General features: G+C 35.0%; 1 protein-coding gene and 1 non-coding gene across 5 annotated transcripts; both read left to right on the top strand.

Annotated features, from left to right (window-relative positions):
* Window positions 1–303: 303 nt before the first annotated feature.
* On the top strand, window positions 304–411 carry LOC131182695 (small nucleolar RNA R71). The gene has a single exon (XR_009150956.1). It is a non-coding gene; the product is annotated as a small nucleolar RNA R71 (small nucleolar RNA).
* Window positions 412–11,969: 11,558 nt separating this feature from the next.
* LOC131169193 (ABC transporter G family member 1-like) lies at window positions 11,970–14,610 on the top strand. 4 transcript variants are annotated; one of them, XM_058151253.1, is made up of 7 exons: window positions 11,970–12,225; window positions 12,645–12,724; window positions 12,877–13,347; window positions 13,461–13,547; window positions 13,669–13,794; window positions 14,182–14,379; window positions 14,461–14,610. In XM_058151253.1, the coding sequence occupies exons 1-7, from the start codon at window positions 11,985–11,987 to the stop codon at window positions 14,593–14,595; spliced, it is 1,338 nt and encodes a 445-aa protein (XP_058007236.1). In that variant the 5' UTR covers window positions 11,970–11,984; the 3' UTR covers window positions 14,596–14,610. The 4 variants fall into 4 exon arrangements, with proteins under 4 accessions (XP_058007236.1, XP_058007237.1, XP_058007239.1 ...); XM_058151254.1 differs by lacking the exon at window positions 14,182–14,379; XM_058151256.1 differs by lacking the exons at window positions 14,182–14,379; window positions 14,461–14,610 and adding an exon at window positions 13,863–14,043.
* The last annotated feature ends 2,574 nt before the right edge of the window (window positions 14,611–17,184 follow it).

Below are 17,184 nucleotides of genomic sequence, written 5' to 3'. Positions count from 1 at the left end.
ATGATGAACTGACTTGCATACTTAAATCCTCCATTTTCTTAGCAAGGACATTAGTGAGTGCATCAAATTTGGCATTGATCATGTTGAATGGATCAAGCTCATACATTCCAAAGAACTTGCCTTTTTGAGTTGGAGTTGACCCTCTTGGACTACTCCATAGATGACTGTTTGCTATTTTCTCTAATAACTCATAAGCTTCATCTTCATGCTTAATGATGAATTCCTCCGCTTTGAGCATCAATGATTCCTCTGATAGCAGGAGTGACATTTGTGTAAAAATTCTGGTTTATCATCCATTTAGGAATGGCATGATGTGGACATTGTCTCTCCAACTCCTTCCATCTCATCCATGACTCATAAAGAGTCTCATCTTCTCTTGGTCTAAAAGCAATCATTTGATTCCTCAACTCTTGAGTTTTTCCAGGTGGAAAGTATTGGGCAAGAAATACATCAGTGAGCTGCTCCCAATTTGTAATTGAGTTGTGAGGTAAAGAATCAAGCCAATCCAATGCTCTATCTTTCAAAGAGAATGGAAACAATTTTAGCCTTGCTGCATCATCAGATACTCCAGGTTGTTTTTGCATGTCACAAATCATAGCAAACTTCTTCAGATGTGTGTGTGGATTTTCAGAAGGATGACCCCCAAATTGAGAATTCTGAATCATTTGAAGGACTCCAAAATCCATCTTGTAACTATTTACATCAATTCTTGGTCTTGCTATGCTCTCTCTCAAGTCATCAAAACGAGGAAAAGCATGATCCATCATACTTCCCCTAGGCAGATTAGCATTTACTACCTCTTCACCATGGGCTGCATTTTCATTATTTTGACCATTTCCAGCATTACCAACACCAATTCTAATTCTTTCATCAGCCATGTCTGCTTCTAATTCAGTTTCTATCAAGGCTTCTTTTCTTTTTCTGGTTTCTTTCTTGTTGGCCTTACAAAATTTCTCAATTTCAGGGTTGAATAATAAGGATGTATCACTTGTGCTTCTAGCTCTTCTCATAAAAGATTAAGAGTACCTGAAAAAGAACAAACAAACACAAAATGAAAAGATAACAGAGATAAAACTAAAAACAACTAAAATAATCAAGAATTCAATCTTAAACAAACAACTCCCCGGCAACGGCGCCAAAAACTTGATGCGTCCCAACCGCAAGTGCACGGGTCGTACAAGTAGTATAGAAAAATATCGATCCCACGAGGAGTTGTGTTAATGATTGAATTTTCGATATAAAAGTTGACTAAATTGAAGTATTTATGAAATTAAAATAATGACTTAATGGGTAATGGAGTATGAAATCTAAATGTGCAAATTTAATAATCTATTCAACTATGTAATGATTTAACTAAATTTGCATCAAATTAAAATAAAGCAAATTCAAATATGGCAATATTCAAAATGGCAAGTAATTAAATTCGATTAGAAATTAACAATGATAAAAAGGCGATTCCGGAGTTCGGGATTTCATATTCAAGCTATTTTGGGATTTTCCCTAGCTAGCCCAATCCATGAAATTTATGGGTTTAAAGGAGATTAATTCTAAAATCCTTTGAAAACTCTTTCGAGTGAGACAAAGAGTGCCTTAATTAACTTAATCCTACTTTCGTGGAGTTAAAATTAACCAAGACCCATTAGGTTCTTTAATCAATCTATTAAAACCCTCTTAACCCTTAGTCTATTTCTAGATCTAAGTTAATTAAGTCCAATTTCTTGATTAAATATCACTTGGTTTTCCTTTCTGCTTCAACCAAGGATTAAGAACATAACTTAATGGGGCCCTTCATTAAGCATGTGAATAAGCACACAAGAAATGGATTAAACCTCATAAATTCATTAAATTGGGACTAACCCAGTTCAAATCCACAAAAATAACTAAAATATTACATCCCTTACTCCAGAATCAAAAGTAAACTACTCACTATCCATAATGCTTACAAGATATGATGAATTTAAATGGAAATAAAGCTTTAATCTAAGCTAAGAAGTAAGAAATTAAACACTAGAAATGTAGAAAAATGTAAAGGAAGGAAGAAATCTGCAAATCTTGGTTAAAAATGGTGTGGAAGGTGAAAATGACTCCTCAAATTCTGCCTTTCTTCTCCTCCTCTTCTTTGCTCCTTGCCTCCTCCTTCTAAAATGGGAAAATGGGACTATTTATAGCATTTTTCCGACATGGAGCCCTAAAATGGTATGTTCTAGGAGGAATTATTTGAGGGAATCTCACTTGACTCATTAATGAACTCTTCATGGGATCGCATAAGTGGATCGCATAAGTTATGCGATCCCTTATGCGATTTACCGGTTCTGGGTCACTTATGAAGTCGCATGACTTAGTGCATAGGTTATGCACAATTTCGTGAATGTGCATAAGGGAGGTGAGAATGTGCATAAGCTATGCAGTCTCCTTATGCACATTTAATTTGGTTCTGAACGATGATCTTTCTCCTTATGCAGATCTGCATAGCTTATGCGGCAAGTTATGCACAGTTTGGTCAATGCATATTTCAGCTTGAAAACTTGTTTTTGACCTCTTTTTGCTGTAGAAGACACTCCTCAATGGCAAAAATTCTCTTTAGTCCTTCAAAAACACCATTTTTCCTACAAAACAAAGTAAAAATTACAAATTAATGCAAAATTGACAACTATGAAAAACTAACTAATTAACTAATGAAATTAGCTAAAAATGGTTAATAATCAAATAAAAATGGTTATAAAATTAGACCTAAATGACTATGCAAAATGTATGCATCATCGACCAGAAGACCGGCCGACGACATCGGATAGATGTACAGCTTACATGGCGGTGACAACGACTCTCATGAGAATGAGAGAGATCGTCACCGGTATTACTGCTCGGAACCGAGCCGCTGTCGGAACACCCAATGCGGTGAGAAGCCGAATAAAGTTGGAAGGGCAACTGCCAAGGGTCGGCGGAACATTAGCAGTCTTCTCGGCCGAAATCGGTTCGCCGATTATACCGGTCGAATGACTCGAGATTGGCACGATCGAGGTCCGCGATCCAGATCGGTTAATTGGTCCAGTTCTCTCACCATCATCAGATAAGGTTATCACGATTATTCGATCACCGGGGTCGTAAATTTTCAGTCAGGAAATAAAGAGGTCCATCGGAAAGGGATCAATAGCCACAATCATGGCCGGAACTTCTGCCGGAGCAGCTAGAACTGGAAAGTAAGAAGGAAGAGAGGAAAATCGAATGAAGAAAGTCTCTTCTATCAGGGGTATATATATAGGGGAAAATCGGGCATTTATTGCTAAGAAGAAAACGAAGCGGACGCTTCAGGAATCGAGGGGAATTAATGCTTTGACCGGACCGGGCCTGATTAAGGAAAATATTGGAATAATAGAGATCGGAAGAGGGGAGACCGGTATGAAAGATCGGAGAAGGATCATGTTAAGAAGATCGGAAAGGAATAGAGAGCAGAAAACTAAAAAGAATAAGGCGCCTACCGCCGTCGCCATGATCAGAGCCGAGGTAGTTAAAGCGTTGCAGGTAAAATCTCAACCGCACGCCCCAGAATCGCCCGCATTACTGACAGGTGCCAAAATATGTCATGACAGCGCTGTACCTCCCAATCTCCACCGTTGATCCAACTTGTAAGGACGAGCCCAAGGCCCTTGGATCAAAGAAGAAGACGACAAAACCAGCGCCTTTCACTCCTAGCCCTTGGATCGCCCCAGACAAGAGAATTTGGGACCGTCAGATTAGAGGAGGAAAAAGACAAATATTCTGAAGTGGATCTCGGCCGTCTATTCTGATTCTCTTTAATTCTTGAGCTTAGGATTATGTCCTTTGAAATCTTGACCCTCCATCTCCCTCAAGATAGATCCTGACCCTTCAAGGGGAACACCCGGTCCCTATAAATATCTACATGAAAAACTGTTTAAAGGACGGACGAAAAAGGTGGAAGTTACTATAGCGGAAGAACTCTGAAATTTAATTCAGATCGTTACTCTGCTTTCATAAGAAGAACTTTTGGAACCAGTTTTCTGAAGTGTTTTCTTAAAAGATTTTGAACATTGAAACTCTCCATTTTCAGCTTGTTCATTATCCCGTAGCGTTCACATTTTTTTTTTCAGTTCCTTGTTATCTTTATTTTCATTTCCATCGCCCATGCTCAATCTCATTTAAACTTGGGTATAATTCTGACTCGATTGCATTTAGTGAAGCACTCTTTATTCAAAGGCGAACCTTAGGCTCCTGGCTATCAACTTGCAATCTTATTGCGTTTTGTGATTCTCGGTTAGTTCACTAGAATCAACTCCTTACAGGTCAGTATTCAAGTTGCCATTTTATTAAGTTTAGTTCTTGTTTTATGCATTTCCATTTTTCTTTCTTTACGTACGTTATTTTCTTTAAGTTCATATCACGCTAGAAAGATACAGAGAAAGGTTGTGCTCTAGTTTATTTCCGTGTCGATACCTTTGTTAATCTTTATTATTTCTGAGCGTAAGTCATCTAGTTCCAAGCGATACATAAGTGGTTGGATGAGATATGGGTAACGGCAACTTAAGAGTCCTTTTGAAATAATGAAAGGTCTGAATAATAAGCCTGGAAAATGGTAAAGCTGAGTCACTAGAATGACTTAGTAGGTCATAGGGCAAGACGTCATAAGACAGAGTAAAACCAAACCCTGGATAACTAAATGGAATAGATCGGCTACCAAAAATGCTGGTGAGGCGACCATATAGGAAGGTCGGAGGATTCGGTTTGGAATCCCCTGCCCAGTCCTAAGGTACCAATAAGTTAAAGAAGTCTTGCGCAGACCCCCTGACACCTTTGAACATCAGAACCCTTAGCCTTAAGCCCTCTCAATAGGTAAAATTTAGAGAGATCGAAAAAATCCTTATCCGACTACCATTTAATTAAAAGATATCGGAGGAGGGTTCTTATCCGGTTCTCAAGCTTAAAAATTTTAACAAATATTTTAAAAGAGATCGGAGGAGGGTTCTTATCCGGTTCTCAAGCTTAAAAATTTTAACAAATATTTTAAAAGAGATCGGATGAGGGTTCTTATCCGGTTGTCAAGCTTAAAAATTTTAATAAATATTAAAAGAGATCGGAGGAGAGTTCTTATCCGGTTCTCAATCTAAAATTTAAATAAATATTTAAAAGAGATCGGAGGAGAGTTCTCATCCAATTTCAAAAATTGGATTATAATAAAATAGCCCTTCAAACAAAACTAACATACAATAGTAACTCACTAAGGTTGTCTCATTTACTTATGTATCTGGGTAATCCGAATTAGTGAAAAATTAAATATTCCTTTTGTCAAAAGGATTAACATTTCTATTCAAGTCCTCCTAACTAATTTATAAAGAGTGCGAAGTTAAATCTACTTACCCTAATTAAGGGACGAGGTGGGGTGCCTAACACCTTCCCCACCCGTTTACGGACCCCGAACTTAGAATCTCTGTTTTGAAGTGGTTTTATTTCAATTTATCTTCACAAATGGTTTTCTTTAGTTTTCCTCAAAACTAAAGTGGCGACTCCTCATTCTTTTCCACTTCGGTGAGGGTTCGTTCAGGCGACCGCAAAACACCTTGCGACATAGTAAATTGCAATTATCAAAATATGGCGGTATATGCATGTGAAAGGAAGGTAGTGGAAATTGAGTCTGGACCCATATCTTCTTTCCTTATTTGATAAGCTTTTATCTAGCAAATAAATTGCTGTAAAATGTTTACTTAACCATGTTGAAAATAGAGTGATATATTAGCTATATAAGTCGGCTATTTTAGCCACCATAACTGACTCATATATATATATATATATATATATATATATATATATATATATAGGACTCTTGTATTTGTGTAAAATAGATATGAGAGGTGTGAAGTGTATGAGTAGTGAGGAAATCTCAGAGAAAAATAGTGTCTTCTCAGATTGTAATCTCTTCCACATATAGTGAAAATTTTCTTCTACTGTGTGTCTATTTTTATCTTTTTCTCAACTCTGTTATTGTTGTCAGATATATTTCCTGTACCCAAACAACAAGATCAGTTTATATATATATCTTCAGTCCTTAATAGTGGTATCAGAGCCAAAGGTTGCGGATATTGTAAACTCATTTCAGTTGGGGAACAGGTCCATGTCAATACCATGGCAGCAAAGTATGAGATTGAGAAATTCAACGGGAGTAATTTCTCCCTATGGAAATTGAAGATAAGGGCAATTTTGAGGAAGGACAATTGTTTAGCAGCAATTGAGGACAAACCTACAGGGATAACTGATGACAGATGGAAAGAGATGGATGAAAATGCCATTGCTAATCTACATCTAGCAATGGCAGATACAGTTTTATCAAGTGTTGCAGAAAAGAAGACGGCAAAAGAAATTTGGGACACGCTTACCAGATTGTATGAGGCCAAGTCACTTCACAACAAGATCTTCTTAAAGAGGAGACTTTACACTCTTTGAATGAGTGAATCCACATTAGTAACGGATCACATCAACAATCTTAATACTTTATTTTCTCAACTTACAGCGTTGGAATATTATAGAGCAGAAAATGAACGTACAGAGCTTCTACTTCAAAGTCTACCCGATTCATATGATCAACTCATCATCAATTTGACAAATAATATTCTCATGGACTATCTAGTCTTCAATGATGTTGCAGTTGTTGTTTTGGAAGAGGAGTCCAGGCGCAAAAATAAAGAAGAGAAATTGTTCACTTCGCAACAAACAGAGGCATTGTTGATGATGAGAGGGAGATCAATGGAACGTGGTTCTAGTGGGAGTCAAAACCATAGCAGATCGAAGTCACGAAGCAAGAAAAATTTTAAATTCTACCATTGTGGCAAAAGAGGGCATGTGAAAAAGGATTGTTGGCATTATAAGCAGACTGTAGAAAAAGCTCCTGAAGCAAAAACTTCTCGATGATATGTTGCAAGTACCTTAGATGATGGAGAAATCCTATACAGTGAAGCAGCAATAAGTTCTAATGGATACAGGAGAAACTTGGCACATGACTCCATGATAAGACTGGTTTTGCATTTATGAATCTATCTTGGAAGGATCTATGTTCATGGCAAATGATAATACTTTAGAAATCACTGCAGTTGGTACTATCAAATTAAAAATGTACGATGGTACTATTCGAACAATTGAAGGGGTACGACATTGGAAGGGCTTGAAGAAAAATCTATTGTCTATTGGGAAATTAGATAACTTCGGATATAAGACTCATATTGTAGATGGGATCTTGAAGGTTATAAAAGATGCTCTGGTGGTGATGAAGGCAGAGAAGATCACAGTTAATCTATTTGTGCTTTTAGGAGATACATTGCAGAAAGTAGATGCATCAGTTGCAGCAGTTAGCCAAGAATCAGAAACAACGATGATGTGGCATTACAAACTAGGCCATATGTCAGAACGTGGTTTGAAGATTCTTGCTAAACGTAATTTGCTTCCTGGGCTCAAAGCAGTAAGCTTACCTTTCTGTGAGAAATGCGTTATAAGCAAGCAGAATAGATTAAAGTTTAATAGATCTACTGCTAGAAGCAAACACATTCTAGACTCGATTCATTTTGATGTATGGGAATCACCAGAAATATCCTTAGGAGGTGCAAAATATTTTGTGTCATTCATTGATGATTACTCCAGGAGATTATGGGTGTACCCAATCAAGAAGAAGTCAGATGTGTTTCCAATATTCAAAGACTGCAAGGCACAAGTGGAACTTGAAATTGGGAAAAGGATCAAGTACTTAAGGACAGATAATGGTAGAGAATACACGAATGGTAATTTTCTGGCATTTTGCAAGCAAGAGGGTATTCAAAGGCAATTTACAGTTGCATATACACCTCAGCAAAATGGAATAGCAGAGCGGATGAACAAAACTCTCCTAGAAAGAACAAGAGCTATGTTGAGAACAGCAGGTCTAGCCAAGTCTTTCTAGGCAGAAGCAGTCAAAACTGCTTGTTATGTGATAAATCGGTCACCATCAACTTCAATTGAATTAAAGACGCCAATGGAGATATGGAGCGGTAAGCTAGCAGATTATTCTTCACTACAAGTATTTGGGTGTCTTGCATATGTAATGTATAATTCTCAAGAAAGAACAAAACTGATCCGAAATCGAGAAAATGCATATTCTTGGGGTATGCTGAAATGCATATTCTTGGGGTATGCTGACGGTATTAAGGGGTATTGCCTGTGGGATCCCACTGCTCGCAAGGTTATAGTCAGCAGAGATGTAATATTTGCAAAAAATGAACTGCAAAGTGATCAAGAAAATAACAGCATTTTTAAAGAGAATACTACAGTTCAAATAGAAGAAAAATCTAGAAATTATTCTGAAGTAGAATCAGAGCATGAAGAACAAGAACGAAATGAGGCCAATGATGTTTGACGATCATCACGTCAAACACGGAAGCCAACATGGCACTTAAACTATGTTATGGCAAGCCATGATGCATATTGTCTTCTAACAAAAGATGGAGGGCCATCAACCTTTCAGGAGGCTATAAAGAGCCCATATGCTTCTCTGCGGATGACAACAATGCAAGAAGAAATGGAAGCTTTACATAGAAATAAGACTTGGGAACTTGTTCCACTTCCACAAGGAAGGAAAGCCATTGGTAATAAGTGGGTCTACAAGATCAAGCGAGATGGTAATGATCAGGCAGATTGATATTGTGCAAGATTGGTGGTTAAAGGATAAGCTTAGAAATAAGGTATTTTGACTTCACTGAGATCTTCTCTCCAGTTGTTGGACTTGCTACTATCAGAGTAGCAATACCTAGCAGATGTAATGACAAAGCCAGTCAACGCTGATAAGTTTAAATGGTGTAGATCCTTCTATGGCCTATTGGAAACATAAGCAGCATGGATTTGGCAAGAGGAGAAAGATTTTGAAAGCTCACCAAAAGTGGCTTTAAGTGGGAGATTGTCAAAAGTAAAGCCACTTTTGGCTCAAAGTTAAAATAATAATAATAATAAATTACAATTACCAAAGTATGTCAGTATATGCATGTGAAAGGAAGGTAGTGGAAATTGAGTTTGGACCCACATCTTCTTTCCTTATCTGATAAGCTTTTGTCTAGCAAATAAATTGCTGTAAAATGGTTGCTTAACCATGTTGAAAACAGAGTGATATATTAGCTGTATAAGTCGGCTATTTTAGCCACCGTAACTGACTCATATGTATATAGGACTCTTGTATTTGTGCAAAATAGATATGAGAGGTGTAATGTGTGTGAGTAGTGAGGAAATCTCAGAGAAAAATAGTGTCTTCTCAGATTGTAATATCTTCCACATATAGTGAAAATTTTCTTCTACTGTGTGTCTATTTCTATCTTTTCCTCAACTCTGTTATTATTGTCAGATATATTTCCCGTACCTAAACAACAAGATCAGTTTATATATATCTTCAGTCCTTAACACACCGCAACTCTCAAATGTTGTTTGTTCATCCTACGAATATCGCTATCCAAAGGTCTCATTGCTTTCCTCCATTTGCCTGCATTATACTTTTTCCCTCCTTTATGCAGTTTTGGTGAAAGATCAATCAAGTCGATCAATTTGTTTTTGCTGTGGTTCTTCAGCAGTCTAGAAACTTTTATTTTCTTTTGATAATTAGAAAGTGCGCCTGAGTGATTGACTCCCCCACTTATTCCATTAGCCACGACCAAGGCCCGAGAGTTCCCAATTGGTGTGTTTGTATTGTAGTCCAACTCAGGCAAAGCATTTGATGGATCACCATTTGCATGGTTTTCTTGTTGAACTTGATGCAACTCAATAGGCCCTAAATTAACAGGAGGCAGGAAACTAGTAGCATCCTTGTGGCTTCCATGCGAGATAAGAGAGTCAAGTAAATCATCATTATCGGCATTTGGAGAAGTGAGTCATGGACATGCGTTGGTTGGGAGCAGCTTTACCTCTTGCATTTCTGTTGGAATGGTGGCTGGGCTGTCTTCTAAATAAACCCGCCCATGCAAAGGAGCCTCCTCGGTAGTTGCACTCGATGAAGAATATAATATTCTCGCTAATTATGAGATCATGTAGAGCCTTGAGGCAAGGAAGAAGAAGGGCAGGAACTATGGGATAGCTATTAAACTTGACATTAACAAGGCCGATGAATGTATAGAGTGGGATTATCTGAGGCATATTATGACAATCTTTGGCTTTCATCAGAAATGGATCTTCTGGATAATGGAGTGTGTAACCACTATTTCTTACTCTATTAATGTTAATGGTCGCAAGATTTGGACTCATTCAAGCATCTACGGGTCTTCGACAGGGAGAGTGAATTTGGATTATTGCCGTTTAAAGAGAAAAATATTAGTTTCAGTTGTATGGTATATATATGCAGTTTAAATGACGAAACCAAATGACAATCAAATTGAATAATTTCAATCAAAAAATTTAATTAAATCGATTTGGTTCAATTTTTCAGTCAAAACCAAATACTACTTAGCCCTGTTTCAGTGATAGTATTGTCGCATGCTTATTACTAAGCCGCGATTATAAATTTTAACTTGATCATAATGGAACCTATAGTGTGTAGTATGGACTCAAAGATTGTTAGCTTTTAGCCTAAAGTTTGAAATGAGATATTATTTTCAGGAGATGGTACTACTAATGTACTGCTAAAAGAAAAGATATTAAGAGCTAAAGTTTTTTTTAATATTATTTTATGTTTTTATAAAAATTATTAAACTAATAAAAAGTAATAACACTTTTATATACTAAATGCTATTTTACATAAAATTTATGGGATGAAATATTAAATTTTTTAAAAATTTAAATTCTTATGAAATGCTTTATTCAAAATAAAATAATCATAAAAGTGTGTGTATATGTTTATGTTTTATTTTTAAAACTACAATAATACTTTTTCATTATAAAATTTATTAAAATATTTTTTTGATATTTTAATTTTTTTATAATTTTTATTTATTAAACTGATATAATATTTTTCTTATAATATTCAATTTATTAAAAACTTCAAATTTTCGAATTAAAATTTTTATTTTTATTAATTTTTTTAAAATTATTGTTTGACTGGGAAAAAAATATGCGACAATATTTGGATTTCACAAAAATTCACATTAATTATAATTCATATTTTTTAATACTATATTATTATTATGAGTAAAACAAATATAAATGATTAAAATAATTTAATTACTTTTTCACTCATCCCTTAAAAGCATTCACTAAAAAACACACAGATAGTTAAATAAAATTCTTTGAGCCATTAAAAAATATTATATATATATATATATATATATATTTATATGTATATAGAAGGTTGCCCTACAAGATTTTAGCTAAAAACAATAGTACTTCAAGATCTCATTTTAATTATGAAAAAAGTATTATTTAATATTTTTATTTTAAACACAATTAATTATTTAATCATTTTATTTATAAAAAATATATTAATTATTTTTATTTTTTTATTTTATTTACTATTTAGTACCTCTAATTATTTTAGACTTTAATTTTAATTTCATTTAATTTTTATAATTTAAAAATATAATTCTACAATTTCTTTATTTTTTAGTATTAAATTATTTAATTTTTATAATAATAATTATTCTTTCTTTTAAATATATTAACTAATAGAAAATTTGATTTAACCAACAATACGCCTTGTGTTTTGGTCGGACTTGTGTCATAGTTCGGTGAAGAGGTGGTTGTGTGATGTGTCGAGTATTTTCTCAGAATGCCTGCATTTAGTGGGTGGGATATATATGGCACATTTTTGCATCTCCCGGGCACATATGGCAGTAGAACATTTTCCTTTGGTTAGTTTGGAACAGTAAAGCCACTGCTATTTTCAAGCTTACTTGCAAAGAGGAACACCTGTTCATGAAGCAAATCTCACATATCCTCCCGTGGCTGCTTCTCTTCATCCTTCACAGAGACTAAACGAAAGTGATCTTAATAAACCTAAGCATCCTTTGTCTTCATCACTATCTCTGCCTGATAATTCTGAAATCATGACTTCACTGGAAATGGAAACCACTGATATTAACTTGGTTCAAACTCATATACCAAAGGAAGATGTTGATGATGCTGTTTTCTTGAGTTGGAAGGATTTATGGGTGACAGTTCGTGATGGAAGACATGGAAGCAGGTCAATCCTTCAGGGTCTTACTGCTTATGCCCAACCTGGAGAACTTCTTGCTATAATGGGTCCTTCAGGTTGTGGCAAGTCAACCCTTCTCGATGCGTTAGCAGGTATTGATCTTGATCGTTCTCATATATAAGGACTACTAATTTTTTTTAGCTTAAAGGCCTCATGCACTTTCTTACAAACCCTAAAAAATTTCCTTTTTAATTTATGTTATTTAAATATATAAAAATAGTATAAAATGTGAATATCTTCGGTAACATCAAATTTTAAAAAATATATATTTGTTTCTTTTACGGATTCCAATTGATTCTCTTGTTTACTTAAATTTTTTAAATTGGCTTTTTATAAATTTAAGTATTAATTTTTTTTAGTGGATGATGTATTTTTATTAATGGGAAGTTAATTGTATAAAATTTTTTTTTTATTGGCCTCATTTTATGCATTGAAAATCTTAACATATATGAAAATTAATGGATATGTATAAGATTGATAAGATTGAAATTGAGTTATGATTATATCGTAGGGAGACTGAATTCAAACACAATACAAGTTAGAGAGGTCCTCATCAATGGCCACAAGCAGGCACTGGCTTACGGAACAACGGTGAGCAGAATTTAAAGAATAAGAAACGTATATTACTTTGATCTTGCATCTATGAATAATATAAAATATTCGAAATGATAATAGTAGCAACAACAAATTATGTTTGATCCCAGTGACTAATTATCCTTTCGTTATTTGTAAAATTGTAATAGGCTTATGTGACGCAAGATGATAATTTGGTCGCAACATTAACAGTTAGAGAAGCGGTTTACTACTCAGCTCAGCTTCAATTGCCAGACTCAATGTCCAACTCAGAAAAGAAGGAGAGAGCAGAGAGGACAATAAGAGAAATGGGATTACAAGATGCCATGAACACAAGAATAGGAGGCTGGGGAGCTAAAGGCCTCAGTGGTGGCCAAAAGAGGAGAGTAAGCATTTGCATAGAGATCTTAACACACCCAAAACTTCTCTTCCTTGATGAACCCACAAGTGGCCTTGATAGTGCAGCTTCATATTATATCATGAGCAGAATTGCTAGCTTGGGCAGGAATGATGGAATCAGAAGAACTATCATTTTTTCCATTCATCAGCCTAGCAGTGAAGTCTTTCAGCTTTTTAACAATCTTTGCCTCCTTTCTTCTGGTAAAATGGTGTATTTTGGTCCTGCTTCAGCAGCCAATGAGGTTAGCATCTAAAACATTTCACAAAATTAATTGATTCATGGTAATCGTTGGAGTAACTATATACTTGAAGTACTAAATAGAAAATAATCACTCTTTCTTTTGATTTTACGTAGTTCTTCACCTTGAATGGCTTCCCTTGCCCAACCTATCAGAATCATTCTGATCACTTCTTGAAAACCATTAATAAGGATTTTGGAAGGGTAAGCTATGTAAACCAATCAATAATATATATTTTTTTCTTCAAAACCATTATGAAAATAGCTGCAAAATTGGGGGAAGGGGAAGTTCCATATATCTGATAAAGAATGCTCCTATGACCAGGATCTTGAGCAAGGAATGAGTGATGCAACGCCTACAGAAGAAGTGATTAATACCCTCATTCAATCCTATACATCGTCTGAAACTTACCAAGAAGTTCGAAAGAAAGTAGCAGAAATAAATAAAGAGGTAATGTAATAACAAATGAAAATTTCAACTTGTAATTAGTTTACTAAACACATTTAATAATGGATCAGAGGTACCATCTAGCGTGGTGGCTTAGTGATATAAGCTTTTGGTGTTGGATGCATTCAACCTTGGTTCGACTCCCCACTCCAGTGTTGACTAAAGATTGTCTTCACTTGATATGAATGGGTGAATTGACTGCAGATTGTCTGTACTTTTGACGCCTTATAATTCACTATGACTCAATGGTAAGTCCTCTATTAAGTGAGGTTAAATTAGGGGTTATGAAACCACTTAACAGGGGCAATAATTGTTACATCCGGATAGCTCTTATTTTATCCAGTTAAAAAGAAAAATCAAAGGTGGATATTGTTTTTGCATGGATTTTAGGATTATGGAGCAACATTGGAGAAGAAGAGAAGTCATGCTAGTTTCCTTAATCAATTTCTTGTTCTTACAAGAAGATCCTTTGTGAACATGTACCGAGACATAGGATACTACCGGTTGCGCCTATTTGTCTATGTTGGATTGGCTTTTGGTCTGGCCACCATATATTATGATCTTGGCTCTAGCTATGGTTCCATCCAGGTAACTTGTCACTTAAACATACGTTATAAACAGCTTAGAGTATCAAAATTAATTTCATTATATTTGTTTCCCTTGTTCCAGGCTAGAGGTTCACTGCTTATGTTCAGGTCTACATTCCTCACGTTTATGGCCATTGGTGGATTCCCTTCTTTCGTGGAAGAAATGAAGGTAATTTTTCTTTTCTATAAAGATTATCTTCATTCAAACTTTGTTTAATTTGAGGGATTATAAATTACGGCTCAAATGAGACTATTTGAGAGATTTAATAAGCTTCATTACTTTTATTCTTGATAGTTATTTATTTAATTTTATTTGAATACACATGTATAATGTCTCTATTTATATATACTTATGTGAATTTAATGCTAGTAAAGAGTAGCATTATACTAGTAAAGTTGGTACTAGAAGGAGAAACAATAAATGTAGTTAGTGCTTATGTCCCACAAATAGGACTAGATAGTGAGAGTAAACAAAGGTTTTGGGAAGATATGGATAATCTAATGCAAAGCATACCGAATGAAGAGAATATTTTTATCGGTGAATATTTGAATGGACATTTAGTAAGTGATAGGCAAGGTTATAAGAATGTTCATGGAGGTTTTAATTTTGGCAGCCGAAATGAAGAGAAAAAAAGTATCCTGGATTTTGCTATGGCATACAACCTAATACTGGCAAATACCTACTTTATAAAAAGAGAGTCACATTTAGTGATTTTTAAAAGTGGGCAACATAGAAGCTAAATTGACTTTCTCTTAACCAGGAAGACAAATAGAGCTCTATGCAAGGATTGCAAGGTCATTCCAGGAGAGGCTTTAACAAGTCAACATCGGTTCGTAGTCTTGGATATCAAGTTTAGGAACAATTCAAGTAAGGTTAGAAGAAATAGTGTAGCTCGAACAAAGTGGTGGGAGTTCAAAGGAGTAAAGCAAGTGAAGTTAAAAAATGAGCTTCTCGAGTCCGAAGCATAGAAACTGGATGTGGAGGCCAATGATATGTGGATACAGATGGCATCAAAGATTAGAGAAGTAGCTAGAAAAGTACTTGGAGAGTCTAGAGAACATGGACCACCCTCAAAAGAGAGATGGTGGTGGAATAAGGAAGTACAAAAGGCAGTGAAGAGAAAAAGGGAATGGTATAAGAAATTATCTAAGTGTGATAATAATGAGGCATATGAACAGTACAAGATAGCAAAGAAAGAGGCAAAAAAGGTAGTTAGTCAAGCAAAAGCGCAGGCCATTGAAAAGTTATATGAGAAACTTAGAACTAAAGAAGGAGAGAAAGATATTTATAGATTAGCAAGGAGGAGAGAAAAAAAATGTCAAGATCTCAATCAAGTTAGGTGCATTAAGAATAAAGAAGGAAAAGTATTAGTGAAAGATGAGGACATTAAAGAAATATGGAGAAATTATATTGATGTTCTCTTTAACAATAGTCAAAGTGGTAATAGCATGAATATAGACTATAGAATAATAGAAAAGAATGTGAATTATACTAGAAGGATTAGATTTTTAGAAGTAAATGAAGCACTTAAGAGAATGAAAGTGGGTAAATCCTGTGGACTCGATGGAATACCAATTGAAGTGTGAAAGTGTTTGTGAGATATGGGAGTGGCATGGTTAACTAAATTATTTAATAAGATTCTAAACTCAAAGAAAATGCCTGATGAATGGAGGAGGAGTATTTTAGTACTTATTTTTAAAAATAAGGGAGACATACAGTGTAACGCCCTCACCATAGGTAGTCCTTATATTATACAGTTCCGATGACTAATGTCTGTTCGGACAGTCAGAATATTTGAAACTACACTTAAATTATAGTGAAGAGACCTAAATTGATGAAATAAATGTTAAGAAAATTTAATAAATATAGGAAATAATTTTGGGACCCATTTTTAAGGTTTATTTAGGTAAAAATGACATTAAAAATGTTAAAGAAAATTTAGAGAAAATAAAATAAAATTTAGAGAATTTATTAATTGGTACAAAAAAATAATAAAAATAACCTGATATGCACCTAAAAGGGCATTTTGGTCATTTCACCCCCCAGAGATAAATTTTGACCTAAATGTCAAATTAAAAATTGAGAGAATAAAATAATTAACATAAATTAAAAATTTATGAAATGAATTGGAAAATGAGAAAAGAAAAGAAGAAAAGAAAAGAAAAGAAAATGAAAAAGACTTGTCGCAAGGTGTTTTGCGGTCGCCTGGACGAGCACTCACCGAAGTGGAAAGAGTGAGGAGTCGCCACATTGATTTTGAGGGAAACCAAAGGAAACCATTTTGAGAAAGGCAAATTAAAATAAAACCACTTCCAATGCAGAGATTCTATGTTCGGGGTCCGTAAACGGGTGGGGAAGGTGTTAGGCACCCCACCTCGTCCCTTAATGTGGGTAAGCAGATTTAATTTTACGCTCTTTTTAAAATCGATAGTTAGGGGGGATCGAATGGAATGTTAGTCCTTTAGATAAAAGGAATGTTTGATTTTTCACTATTTTGGAATGCCCAGATACACAAGTAAATGAGACAACCTTAGTGAATTGCCGTCATGTATCGTTTTTGTTTTTGGGATTATTTTGTGTACAGGTTAAAATTCGATTTGAGAACCGGATAAGAACCCTCCTCCGATCTCTATTAAATAATTATTAAAATTCTGAGTGGAGATTGGATAAGAACCCTCCTCCAATCTCCTTTTTAAGTATTTAAAATTTTGAATTGAGAATCGGATAAGAACTCTCCTCCGGTCTCTTTTAAATATTTATTAGAATTTTGAATTGAGAATCGGATAAGAACTCTCCTCTGATCTC

The sequence above is a fragment of the Hevea brasiliensis genome, chromosome 8 (assembly GCF_030052815.1).
Source record: "Hevea brasiliensis isolate MT/VB/25A 57/8 chromosome 8, ASM3005281v1, whole genome shotgun sequence".
NCBI lineage: Eukaryota > Viridiplantae > Streptophyta > Magnoliopsida > Malpighiales > Euphorbiaceae > Hevea > Hevea brasiliensis.
The sequence above is the reverse complement of the archived record's forward strand: the minus strand, read 5'-3'. Positions and strand labels throughout refer to the sequence as shown.

Bases quoted from the DNA above. Each gene is read 5' to 3' on its own strand.
- LOC131169193 (XM_058151253.1), top strand. From the start codon at position 11,985: ATGACTTCACTGGAAATGGAAACCACTGATATTAACTTGGTTCAAACT. The intron at 13,548-13,668 runs GTAAGCTATGTA...TCCTATGACCAG, and splicing joins TTAATAAGGATTTTGGAAGG to GATCTTGAGCAAGGAATGAG. The intron at 14,380-14,460 runs GTAACTTGTCAC...CCCTTGTTCCAG, and splicing joins CTAGCTATGGTTCCATCCAG to GCTAGAGGTTCACTGCTTAT.